Raw genomic sequence first — 13,666 nt, forward strand, 5'->3', positions numbered from 1 at the left:
ACTTCAGATTCCAGTTGCAAGCCCCGGGCTGTTACCTGTGCTTCTGAACCAACTGGCTACTGATGAAAGGTTCAGTGACCTTCTCCTTAGGTCAGATTAATTTGTTAGAGGGACTCAACAGAATTCAGGGAAACATTTACATTTACCAGTTTATTAAAGGATATGACAAAAGATACAAATCAACAGATGAGATACATAGGGCAAGGTCACAAACAAGAGAGAATCTGTGTTCTGGGAGCCTGGGGCTCGGCTTGTTGGTACAGAGAAATGTTCTGCTTCCCCAAGCATGGGAGTTCTCAAAAAAAGGACCAGCAAGCTATCTTCTTGAGTTTTTCACAGAAGCTTCATTAATAGTCATGACTGACTAAGTCATTGGCCATAGGCTCATTCAATCCCAAGCCCCTCCCCCCTCCTTGGAGGTGTGGTATGGGGAGAGGTAGGGCTGAAAGTTCTAACCCTCTAATCACAGGCTTGGCTTCTCAGGCTATCAGCCCCCAGCCTTAGGTGAGGTCCAAAAGTCACCTCCTCAACATGACAAAAGACACTTCGACCCCTCTCAATACATAGGAAATTCCAAGGGTTGGGTAGGCAGAGGGCTGTGACCAGGAACTGCAGATGAAGACCAAATATATATTTCTGAGTCACCAAATACATATTTCTTCTAAATCACAACACTGCAAGCATCATAATAAATATGTAAACATTTTCATCCTATAAGTGCATTCTTTTTTTTTTTTTTAAGATTTTATTTATTTATTCATGAAAGACACAGAAAGAGGGGTAGAGACACAGGTAGAAGGAGAAGCAGGTTCCCTGTGGGGAACCTGATGCAGGGACTCAGGCACTGATCCTCTGGGACTCTGGGACCACGCCCTAAGCCAAAGGCAGATGCTCAACCACTGAGCCACCCAGGTGTCCCCTATAAGTACATTCTTAACTCAAACAAAGCAAAAATAGTAAGTCGGTGGCCATGGAAATGACCAGAGGTAGAGTTTGGGTCTGTGATAAAGAGGGTTTGCACAGATGGCTACAATAATTCTTCCTATATCCTTCTGCAATATGACTTTTCTGCTCCTCCCATTGAAAGATGGAATATATTTCCCTATCTCTTGAATCGTGATGACCCTGTGACTTGTTTTGACCAAGAAACACAGTGGAAATAATTCTGCGTATTGACACTGGGCCTGAGACTGGTATGGAAGTCTGTCTAGCCTAGGAATGATGAGAGGCCACGTGGAGGGAAAGTAAGGCACCCCAGGTAACAACCAGCATCAATTGCCAGCCATTACGCCATCTTGTACCTTCTACCCCAGTGACCCCTCCAGCTGAATGCAACCATATGAGTGAGCCCAAGTGAAACCAGCAGAACTCTTTATCAAATGCACAGAGCATAAGAAATAATAAATTGTTGTTTTAAGCCACTAAGTCTTAGGGTAGTTTGTTATATAGCAATAGGTAACTGAAATAGGATCATTCCCTTGATATTTTAGATTAAAATACATTACCACTATAGCATATGACTCAAAAGCAATGAAGGCAAGGGTGCTTGAGTGGCTCAGTCAGTTAAGCTTCCAACTCTTGGTTTCAGCTCAGGTCACAGTCTTATGGGTTGTGAGATGGAGCCCCATTTAGGGCTCTGTACTCAGCAGGGAGTCTGCTTGAGATTCTCTCTCTCCCTGTCTCTCTACCCCTCCCCTCTGCACACTCTCTCATAAATAAATAAATAAATAAACAAACAAACAAACAAACAAATAAATAAATAGCAATGAAGGCTTGCTATCACATCCATTTCAAGTTTAGTGTAACAGACTACAAAATGAACTGGTAATAAGGGGTCAGAGTGTTCATTACTAACAACCGAAGAAAACAGCAGCTTAAAGTGTTAGATATCTGTAAGACACCTGTAGGGGTCTCCAGAACTAGAGGGAACATTTAGACATGGATATTAGAAATAGAAAGCAGAATCAGACTTATACCACATGATCTTACTCATATGTGGAATCTAAAAAATAAAACATGAATAAATAAAAACATGGGTATTAGATTCCTGAAACAAACATACTCACTTGGAAAATTCAATATTTAAAACACACAGTTTACCATTAATAAACTGATAACAGATATATCCAAGAGCATTACAGCACTCCAGATTTATGAGTAGAGATTCCAGTTACCTTTGTAGGTAAGAATGAGAATGACAAAAATGATGCCCCTTGATGCATGAAGATAAAATCCTTGAGTTCTGTGGTATGGCAGTTACCCTCCAAGAAGGCCCCCAGTGATTCTCATTTCCTGGTACTCATTCTCTTGGGAAATATGCTCCCTAAATTATGGCTAAACTGTGTATCTAGTAAAATATGGTGGAAGTAGTGGTGTGTGAATTCTGAGGTTGGGTTATAAAGATATTGCAGTGTCCAGCTTGATCTCTCCCTTGATCACTTACTCTTGGGGAAGCTGGTATGTCTTGAGTACACTCATGCAGCCCTATGGAGCCCTATGGACCACATAGTGAGGAACTGGGGGTTCCAACTAGCCTCTAGGATCACCTTACCAGCCATGACAGTGTGTCATCTTGGAAAAAGGTCTTCTAGTCTCAGTCAAGCCTCCAGGTGACTGTAGCTCTGGCTGACACTCCTTTAAAAGAGGTTTATTAAAATTACCGTTTATTTACCATAAAATTCAGTGATTTTAAGTGTACAATTCAACGATTTCTAGTAAATTTACAGACTTGTGCGGTTATGACCATGATCTAAACTTGGAATATTTTCATCATGCCAAAAGAAATGCCATGCCCATTAGCAGTTACTTCCCTTTCCACTACCAGCCCCAGGCATTCACTATGTATTTTCTGTGTCTACATATTTGCCTTTTCAGAAAACTTAATCTAAATGGAATCATGTAATATATCATCTTTTGTGTCTAGCTTCTTTTTAGTGCCTAGCTGACATTTTGAGAGACTCTGAATTAGAACCTCCCAATGAAGTCACTACTGAATTCTTGATGCACAGAAATGGTGTGTCTATTGTTGAAGTTAGCCACCAAGTTTGGAAGTAATTTGTTATATAGTAATAGACAAATAGTACACATGAGTGTGTAATTACTGCTGGGAAACTAAGTCCCTCTGACATCCATGTTCCATTAAACCCAACCCCAAAGGTTCAACATTTGTTACATTAAAACTTGTGGACATGAGAAATTATACTTTACAGTTGTATTGGCATGTTCTGTTAGTGACACAAAACTGTTACCTTTCTATTTTTAAAAAGAAGGTCACTTCCAAATCAGAAGAAAAAGTCTCCACTTTATTTTTAGGTCTACACAGAAGATAGGGTAAGTGAGGAAGAAATGAATTGTGGATAATTAAAATGGGGTGGGTGGGCTACTAAGGAAACTCACTATATTAGCCTGGAAGGAGATTTGGTTGGTCACTTTGGATAACAAAAGACTAGGCTGTAATTGCAGGAGACTTAACTAGCCAGTTGCACACTTAGATTTTGCTATCAAGAAGTCTTTTAGGGGCACCTGGGTGGCTCAGTCGAGTTAAAGCATCTGACTCTGGATTTCAGCTCAGGTCATGATCTTAGAATCCTGGGATTGAGCCCTGCATTGGGTTCCATGTTCAGTGCAGAGTTGGCTTGAGATTCTCTCTCTCCCTCTCACTTCCTCCCTGCTTGTGCACACCTGCTCTTTCTCTCAAATAAATAAATCTTAAACAACAACAACAACCAAAACAAATGGGGCTCCTGGGTGGCTCAGTCAGTCAAGTGTCTGCTTTTGGCTCAGGTCATGATCTTGGGGACCTGTGATCAAGGCCCATGTTAGGTTCCCTGTTTGGAGGGGAGTTTGCTTCTCTCCCTCTGCCTCTCCACTCTACTAGTGTTCTCTCTCTCTCTCTCTCTCAACTAGATAAATAAAAAATTTTAAAAGTCATATAAATAATTCAGGAGGGAAGAGAGGAACAAGTAGATGCAGGCTCCAGATTTTGAGTTGAGACCAAATGGAAGAAGGAAGAGTCTTACAATTTTACAACTGTGGAATGAGTCAAAACTTCCCGGAATGCTGTAAAACAAGAACCAATTGTGAAATGCTTTAAATAATAGCGAGTTAATAATGCCTTGATAATAGGAGTATAATTTATTGTTTGATGATGGTCTTTACTCAGTTTCTAATGTCGTGAAGGTTGAAGATTAAGAGATTCATCTAGAATCCAGAAGTAGCAATGGTTTTAAAGCTTGGAAAATATTTATCTTTTTTTTTTAAGATTTTATTTATTTATTCATGAGAGACAGAGAGAGAGAGAGGCAGAGACATAGAGAGAGAAGCAGGCTCCCTGCAGGGAGCCTGACGTGGGACTTGATCCCGGGTCTCCAGGATCACACCCTGGGCCAACAAGTTCATTTCTTGTTATGCAGCTATTATTCACTAAAATACTAGCTTCTATAACACATACACCATTTTTTTTCTGTTATTCAATATGTATTATTGTTTAGTAAGATATTTGCCTTTAAGTATGAACATGATATTGAAATTTTTTCAAATTTATTATTTTGCTGCATGTTTCCAGTTTTTACTGAAATGTTTGTCTACACGTATTGTTTGTCCACATGTACTAAGTATCTTATAAAAGAAATTTATTTAAATTTGTTGTATTTAACCTTGATCGCTTTATACCAATTTTTACTGATATGTGCTGTATATACATAAGAATTCTCAAAAATTTATTTGACATGTGGCATGCTTTTCTGTTGCTAGTACCAAGATGTAGCACCAATATTTGTCTTCACGATACTTCACATAAAGGTGGGGCTCCATTTACTGAATATTTTTTTTGTGTGTTTTGTTGTCTGTTATGTTTTCACTATTTTTTTTAGCTATATGACTTAGTACCTTTATTTGTGATTATAATATATAAATATACAAAACCTGTGATTTCCTAGAACTTAATGTACTGTACATTGTATACTATATTAACATGAGCATGTAATACTTCCCTCCACAAAACCACTGTAAAATCTTTTAAGTACTTTCACAAATATATACATGTATAATGAAAGGTATTTATTTATTTCCACCATAAATTTTTCTTGCAAGATTGGATGCTTTTATTCTCATTCAAACCTTGTATTTCAGTGAATAAAGTACAGTTGACACTTAATCAACATGGGTTTGAAGTGTACAGGTCCACCTATATATGGACTTTTTTTTGATACAGTTCAGTACTGTAAATGTGTTTTCTCTTGCTTATGAGTTTCTTAACCTCCTTTTCTCTAGCTTACTTTATTGTAATACATATAACATACAAAATATATGTTAATTGACTGTTTTTTTATTATCTGTAAGGCTTCCTGTCAGCAGTACGCTATTAGTAGTTAAGTTTTGGGAGAGTCAAAAGTAATACAGGGATTTTTTTTACTGCACTGGGGGTTGACTTCCCTAACCCCTGCATTGTTCACCGGCCAACTGTGCTATGATTCAGGTGCTGCAAAACAGAGAAAATAAGACTCTGATCCTGACATAAAATATCTAAGACACTAGAGGAAGAAACAGACGCAAAACAGTAAGTGATATGTGTGATTCAAGAGGAAGAAGCCTTGAGGTATTTGGGAGTGGATAAGGAAGGCTTTATTGAATAGGTGATTTTTAAACTAAATTGTGGTTTACCAGGTCAATAAGAGGAGGAAGGGCATTCCAGAGAGAGCAGAGAGCATGTACCAAGACAAGGAAGCATAAAAAAATATAGTACGCTCTGGAAATGGCGAATAGCTCAGTGAGGCTGGAGAATAGGGGGTGTGGGGGGGAACATTCTGAGATAAAACAGAGGACTCCACAGAAGTCAGAATGCATGGGTCTGTCTGCCAAACTAAGGAGTTTAGACTTCAACCTCTAAGGAGAGGGGATTATAAGTGGAGGAATTTTTTCCTTAAAAAAAGATTTCTCCAACTGCAGTGTGCCGGAGAGCAGAGATGGAAGGCAGTCAAACTAGTTAGGAAGCCATTACGGCAATTAAATGAGAATGGTGAAGTCTGGAATGAAAGTAAATAGCATGGGGGGAATGCTCAGGGTCATGAATGAGGGACCTTGATTAGTGACTCTTAGATTTGGGCAGGAGAGGAAGGAGCCAAAAGTAGCTCTGTGGTTTCTAGCCTGGGTGACTTGGGGGAGGTTATAGCACTAAACAAAAATGAAAATGCCCTAGGTCTTTGGGAATTAATCTTGGACTCCTTCTCTTTTCCAGGAACACACTACCAATCTCTGGCAGGCCCGTGCCTCCTGTCTTCCCCATTCTTCTAATTAGCCTTCACAGTGCTACAAAGTCATCTTCCTGAAGCAGCTCTGATTGTAGACGTTTCTGCTCAGAAACATTTGAGTCCCCACTGCATGCAGGATGAAATCTAAACTTCTTCAGGAACAGTCAGGACTCTCCTTGCTCAGGCAGCCCACAGGCTACCTCTTGGATACCTTTATCTTGCTAAGTATCTTTTCCTTTCACCACTCTATGTAGCATTTGCTCCAAACATTAATCTTTGTTCCCTAACGCATTCTGTCATTTTATACCTTGAAGCCTTAGCTCCTGCTATTTTCCCCATTTGAATTGCAGTTTCTTGCCCATCTTTAGTCTCAATCACACTTTTGGCGTCCTGCCTGGTTTTTTAGACAGTTGGGTCTTGGAATCCCTTCTATTCCCTTACCCTAGTGATTTCTACGCAGTAGAGGTTCAAAAATTGGTGATGGATTTACCTGGAGCCGGGATCTGAGTCCTGCATCCCAACCCACCGAAAGTTCAGCGTATAGTCTGGAAAAATGAGACGATTCTGCGAATCCCTGACATCACTCATGAAAAAGAGTCTAGAGGAGTCACCTGTCTCTAGGGCTTCCTTTCGCTATCTAGAACACCCGTGACAAAAGGTGGAAGCAAAATAATTTGCGGTCAGGGGAGTACGGCTTCTCCAAATAGTTGGAAGATGCCTTTATTGTTGATGTGAAATAAAATACCTGGCGTACCGAGGCCCTACGGGATCTCAGATCTTCCGAGACGGAATTTCCCGGTGACTGGCGTCCTCCTGAGGTCAACTGCCCTGACCATCGCGCGGTGTCCTCGGGAGTGGGTCAAACCCTGGGCAAGCGGGAACCGAGGCGTACCCCCAGGGCACTGCCGGGCCCCGCCCCGCCCCCGCCGGCCGCAGCCCCGAGGCCCCGAGGAACTCCCGCACGTCTGCGCGCGCAATCCCGGGACAGGGTCCACGCGGCGCGCGCAATTGCCCTGGAAACCACTGCGCGCGCACGCGCAAACGCGGGGCGGGGAGCAGGACTGAGCTAAGAGCTTGGCGGCTGGAGGAGGGGTTTGCCCTCGCAGTCTCCCGTAGCTTCCCTCGAGGGTGGGCGCGCGCACCGCCCTTCTCCCTCGGGCGGAGCGTCCTTTCCAGCACGCTCCCGGCTCACGCGCTACCCCGGCCCCCCCGCCTCACACGCACCCTTGCGCTCCTCCCGCAGTTGTGCGCCGGTGCAGCAGGCGCTGGGAGCATCCGGGCATTTCCGCTAGCGAGCGGCGATCCGGGCGGCGGCAGCGGTCGAGGAGCTTCCCATGGCAGGGACGAGGAAGGGGGACGGCGAGAGGGGGGCGAGGCGTTAAGCCGGAGCCGCCGCGGGGTGGGTCCCGAGGGAGGCGGAGGGGGAGGCGCTCTCGCGGTCCGGCGCGGGGCTCGTCGCTCCTCTCGCGCGGTCCCCTGCCGGCCCGGGCTCCGGAGATGCATCTGCATCAGGTCCTCACCGGGGCTGTCAACCCTGGAGACAACTGCTACTCCGTGGGCAGCGTCGGGGATGTCCCCTTCACGGTGAGCGGCGTCCGGGAGCCGGGGGGGGGGGACCGGGGGCCGAGATCCGCTGTCCCGGCCCACGCCTCTCCGGGGAGGCTGTGCGGTGTTGGTGGGCCCCACCTGCGCCCCCTTTGCAGCCCTGTTTCGGGGGAGGGGGAAGCGGGCGTGGGACTGTGAGTCCTGCGGCTGCTGTAGGAAATTACCCTTCAGGGAGAAGGATTAGGAATCCACCGCACTGCCCGTCCTCAGCAAACGGGCCCCGGGGGTGCCTGGACTAGAAGGTTCCTCTCCTAGGGCGGCCCCGGGTGTGCGGTGCAGGAAGATGGTTGCAGTCGCCGAAACCCCGGAGTGTCCGTTTCGCACCTGCTCTGGGCGTGGAGGCGAGGACTTGCTCTCGTCTCGGAGCAGGGAGGCGATGCTGCACCTGGCTCCCTCTGCCCGCCGCGTAGGGCAGCGAGGAGCGCCCGAGCCTGTGGCTTTCAACCCCAGGCGACCCGACCTTCTGCATTTCCTGACGTGCAGAGTCTTAATTCCAGCAAGGAAATAGAACATTTCATTCTTTGCCCCCCGAAAAGTCTAAATGGAAGGCTTCGAGTGACAGTGGCCTGGAAAGCTAATTATCACGAGATACACAGTTTGGTAACCTTCCTAGGTAATGCTTAATCCGTTTGCGAGGTAGGCTGGTTTGTTTTTACACTAAGGCAATGCAAAAATTTTATAACTGTTTTTGTTCTTGTTGTTTGTACGAGTAAAGTGTGTGTAAACAGTAACGTGTTAGAACCTCTTTCAGATCTCCATGAAAAAGACATGTTTTCTCAATGAGCTTGGATGGATCAGTGCTTTTGGAGAATGGATGTCGTTAGTATAGCTAATTCAAACTAAGCCCTAGAGATTCTTTTTATCCATAGATAGACTCCCATGGAGCAACGTGAGTTCCTTTTCCGTATGAAATTTATACAGGGTCCCCCTTAGAAGGCACTGTAGGCACTAAGATCTTGATTAAATACACATTGTTATTGATGACTAGTGCTTGATAGAATTCGAAATAGCATAATGATACGCTTTTTAGACAAATAAAACACTTTGATGTCTTCTTTCCAACAGCGTGTTTTGAAAGCTGCAGAAATAAGAAAAGGTCCAGCAAAACTGCAGAATCATTATGTAGCACAGTGCATTCTGGAACAGAATTTGTCTATCATTATGATACATTAAAAATAACCCCACTAGATTGCTTTTGGCCGTTTTAATTTTTAAATGTAATCAACTTGGCTTTGTTTCAGTTTAGAATGAACCTTTAAGGATCTAATTTGCCTGACTTATATTGTTACACATGACCCTATCAATGGTGTCATCTCTGTTTTGTGTCCATGTGACCTAAAAATCCATATAGAATTGAGCTTCGACTTCAGGTGTATAGAGGCAATTTGGGGCATAGAAGAAATTCCCCTGATGCCCAGTTGTATAGGTGAAGAGGAAGTTCCCGAGCTTAGAGGAGTAGGCTTCCTCCATCAAGAAGTCTGGAACCTTGGGTTATGGGATATTTCCGCGCTATTCTGGTGATAGTAGTTTTGTGTTTCCATCTAAACTTGAGCAGTGTCTCATTGTAGGAAGGGTGAATAGAACTAAATGAGTTCAGATGCGGTCTGGAAGAGCCAGTGCAGGAACTATTAGCATTGTGCAGGTGTGGTTATGCTGTAGGCCACCCATGACCAGTGGTCCTTGAAATCATTTTCAAGTCTTACCACCTCCTTAATTCAACCTATCACTAAGGGTGACTGACTCTCTGCAGTGTCTATCAAATTTATCCCTCTTCACCTTAGTTACCGCCTGACTGTAGAACCTAAATTGTGTTAATATAAACACTTCTAAACTGGTTTTCCTCATACTCCTCTCTGATCAGTTAATCTTCCACACAGCTACTGGAATAATTTTTCTCAGACACCATTTCACCGTATCATTTTTGGCTTAAGAATATTAAGTTCCTAATAGATGTGTTATGAAATTTAAGCTTGTCAGATATTCTTCTTCCATCTTTGACTTTATTTTTGATTATAAGTACTCCTCATCTTGCCCTTCTGCTATAGACCTAATCATCTTACTCTATTCTACATTTTAAAGGATAGACCTACTAATTATCTTACTCTACCATACATTTAAAAAATATTTATTTAAAAGAGAGAAAGAAGGAGTGTGGGGATGGCCAGAGAGAGAGCGAGAAAAGCAAACTCCCTACTGAGTGTGGAGTCAAATGTGTTTGGGCTTCATGTCACAACCCTGAGATCATGACCTGAACTGAAATCAAGAATCAGATGCTTGAACAACTGAGCCACCCAGGCGCTCCATATCCTACATTTTTATGTTGCAACACAAGAATCCTTGCTTTTTATTTTCCCAAATATGACTCAAAATTTACCTGGTTTAGGATACTTGCCTATGATTCTGATTATTATGCCTTTTGGCATTTACAGAGTCATGCTGCTCACCATCTCATTTTAATATTTTAGTTTTGAGTGCACTGATCCAGTTATAGTTTCACTGTGAACTAGAAATGACCTTCTGAACCCTAAGAAGAACAGATTTGCTTAAAAAAATTGAGAACAAAAAAAAAATTGAGAACAAGCTGTTTTCAAGTACTCTAGTATTAACTAACAATTATCTGAATGCCTACATTAGTATATTAAAAATAAAAAACCCCCCACAAAAGTAGAGCTCCTTTACATAGAGTGTGCCATTTGATTTTATAGCAATCAGATGAAAAACTTTAGTTCTGGGTCAGATGACTAAAAAGGGGACCAGCCAGGACTGGAATGGAGGTCCTGTGACTTCTCCTCTGGGAGGCTTTTCTTTGTAGTATGTTTCTTTTCTAGCAGAGTGCTTGCTTTGGAGGGTGTGTGTATGTTTAGAAGGCACAGTCATGGCCAGTGTAGAAAGAAAGACTGTCTTGCAGCTAGACAGTGGTTTTTAGCTAATGTTATCTTTTATGATAACTTGAGGATCTTTTCAAAATAGTGTAGATCATTTATTTCAGTCTGTAAACTACAAAGTTTTTGAAAGGAATTATTGTTAAAGGATTATGAAGTGTTCATGACATTGTAATTGAAAAACAGTGTGTTATATATATATCTCACTGTGCGTGGTGGGTAGTGGGTGGTGTGATTATCTGGGTTGTGAATGACTACTTATGTCACCATGGCCCAATCTGTGCTATGTTGTCATGATGGTGCAGTTTATAGTGGACAGTCCCAGTGATGTATGTATCTGTAGTGCTAACACACGCTATGATGGTTTTCACTTGTGTTGGGGCAGTTAGTGATTTTTAAAAACAATTGTGATGTTATAAATGTAGTTGTATATATCACCTTTTGTAGTTGTATATATCACCTTTTGATCATTTTGTTCATTTCAGTGTAAGAGCTAAGTTATGGAAATACTGTTATTCTGTGATAAATCAGGACCCAGATAATCCAAGGAGATGATCTTTTACTATGTATGAACTTTGTTGTAATTTATTTTTCTGAGACATTCCCAGCTATCTTCTTCTATATAAATGTTTTAAGGTTTAATACAACAACAGATAGTGTAAATTTTCCTTATTTATGTTTTTTATTGCTTTCCTGAAAAATAGTATTTAGTTTTTCAATTTTTTTCCTGTAAGCATTAAAATATTAATTAAAATAATGATTATTAATATAATTATTTTTTTCACATGTTGGCCTTAAGGGATACAGCATATTTTCATGTGTATAAGGGCAGTTCATGTTATTCCAGTCTGATATGAATTCAACATATTTATTAAAGTTTGCAAAAATTAGTCATTTCCACTCAGTTTATCATATGCTGGTAGAGATTAAAAATGATGTACATAATTATAATGTAAGGCAGTTGAAAGAGATCACATATAGTTGGGAAGATAAAAGATTTCATGTAAGATTGACAGTTGTAAAGACAGGTATTAGGCCTTTCTGGATGGCAGGAACAACACAAGCTGAGGAATAGTGTGATATAAGGGATAAATTATTGGGTGAATATTCCTTCACAAAGAAATTAAAAAAAACACAAAAGACTACCTAATTAAATAAGAAAACACCCTCAGAATGTTGAAAAATATAATTTGCAAACATTACTCAAAACTTTTTAGGAAAATGTGTTCTGATGCTTCCTAACTTTTGTTGTTTTGCCTTTTTCTTAAAGTATCACCAGAAGGTTAGTAATGAATGAAAAAAATATTTCGTTTAAAAGTTAGAAGTTACTGTTAAGTGACCTCTTTCTCTGGCTTTTAGATATATTTTAATTCTGCAGTATAATAATATTCCAGTCCTAGAATTATGGCAACACTAAACTTTGAAAATGACCAGCCTATTTATACATTTAGCAAATATTTGTGAAACACATAGGCGTGTGAGGCTCTGTGGAGGTCATCAACAATGGCAACAACAGAGGAATAAAAACACAGTACTGATTTCTGGGAGTTTATTCAAGAAGTATAGGAACCTGGTAATCTACTTGGAGAGTTAAAACATGTACTTAACCACAGCCAGCTGGCTGTGTAGCGTTGTGAGGCACTTCCATTCTTGTGGGAATTCAGGAATAAGGGATTGCATTTGGCCAGGAGAGTGGGGAGGTTGAATGAACAGAAAAATGCTTCTGTGCTGGTCAGTTATCAATGCCTATAACAACTCACAGCTATCGACAGCCTGTGCTGATAAGTAAAGGGAAAGACAGCAGTCAAGAATTCAGAAGGGAGTTGTTTTCTAAGAGAGGTTGGCTTGTTTGTTCCTGGAGAGTAGCTTCTTAATTGTTTAAATTGATCTCTTTCAGAGTTTGTGGGCTTGTGTTTGGTGTGAGCCTATAGGTAAGTATGAGGTTATGTAAGTTCTTCTGTCCCTGTGGAGATTGTTAGTTAGCTTTCCTTCTTATAGTGGGGAGACTCTTAGAGGCTACCCAGAAATTCTGGTACAAGTCCCAAATAGTACCTCCTTAGAAATGAGAGGTTAGAGACCAATAACTTATATGGCCCTGGCTAAATCACTTAAACTTAGGTTTTTCATCTGTAGAATGAGGTTCTTAAATATTTTCTTTAAAGATTTTATTTATTTATTTGACAGAGCGATCATGGGAGCGTGCACAAATAGGCAGAGTGGCAGACGGAGGGAGAGGGAGAAGCAGATCCTCTTCTGAGCAGAGAGCACAATATGGGGCCTGATCCCAGGACCCAGGAATTGTGACCTGAACCACCCAGGCACCCGTTTAATAAGGTCCTTAAATTAGGTTTTTAAAAAGTATTCAGTTTTTAAAAAGTATTCAGTTTTTAAAAAGTATTAAATGAACATTATATGGACTTCTCTAGAGATTTGCAGGAGGCAAAAGGGAAGGTGGACCAGAAACATAAGATGATTGTGGTAAAGTTATAGGTTTGGAGTCAGCTGTATATTGCCCCCTCCACTTATATGTGTAGGATTGTTCGTCTGACTTTACAGTTAGGGAGTTTGATCTCCTTTCAGGCTCAGAGAATAAGCCATGTAGAGTATTGAAGTAGTGCATGTTCTTTGGGTCCACAGTTGAGAAAGTGGCTCTTGTTCATGATTATATCCTCAGCATATGGTATGTGGTAGTTGCCTGGGACTGTCATAGTGCAGTATGAAGTGGAAGATGGGGAAGGGTGATTGTATTGAGGTTTTTTACCCTCTAGATATACTTACTCCTCTACTTTATGTTTTTAGGATTTGGGGTATTTAAAAGATGACTTTAGGAATTACAATCAGTATCTTACCTTGGTTCTTGGGAAATTTTTAGAGCAAATCAGAGTCTTAGGTGTTTAATTATCAAAAAGAGCACAGGGTGTTGGGTTACAA

The 13,666-nt window shown here is 41.5% G+C and overlaps 2 protein-coding genes across 7 annotated transcripts in view; one reads left to right on the plus strand and one right to left on the minus strand.

Annotated features, from left to right (window-relative positions):
- Positions 1-7,757, minus strand: part of SCG3 (secretogranin III) — a 95,654-nt gene extending 87,897 nt beyond the window's left edge. The window contains exons 1-2 of one of the 3 annotated variants that reach the window (XM_041743969.1): positions 7,473-7,757; positions 2,552-2,634 (exon numbers count right to left, since the gene is read on the minus strand). In XM_041743969.1, coding sequence (XP_041599903.1) covers positions 2,552-2,634; positions 7,473-7,757 — 368 coding nt within the window. Of the gene's footprint in view, positions 1-2,551; positions 2,635-6,993 lie in introns of all 3 variants that reach the window. The other 2 variants (XM_041743971.1, XM_041743970.1) reach the window with 2 other exon arrangements.
- Positions 7,707-13,666, plus strand: part of DMXL2 (Dmx like 2) — a 157,326-nt gene continuing 151,366 nt past the window's right edge. For all 4 annotated transcript variants that reach the window (XM_041743964.1, XM_041743966.1, XM_041743965.1 and 1 more), the window contains exon 1: positions 7,707-7,832. In XM_041743964.1, the coding sequence (XP_041599898.1) occupies positions 7,746-7,832 (87 nt within the window). In that variant the 5' untranslated portion in view covers positions 7,707-7,745. The remainder of the gene's footprint in view (positions 7,833-13,666) is intronic.

This window comes from Vulpes lagopus, chromosome 2 (assembly GCF_018345385.1).
Source record: "Vulpes lagopus strain Blue_001 chromosome 2, ASM1834538v1, whole genome shotgun sequence".
Classification (NCBI taxonomy): Eukaryota; Metazoa; Chordata; class Mammalia; order Carnivora; family Canidae; genus Vulpes; species Vulpes lagopus.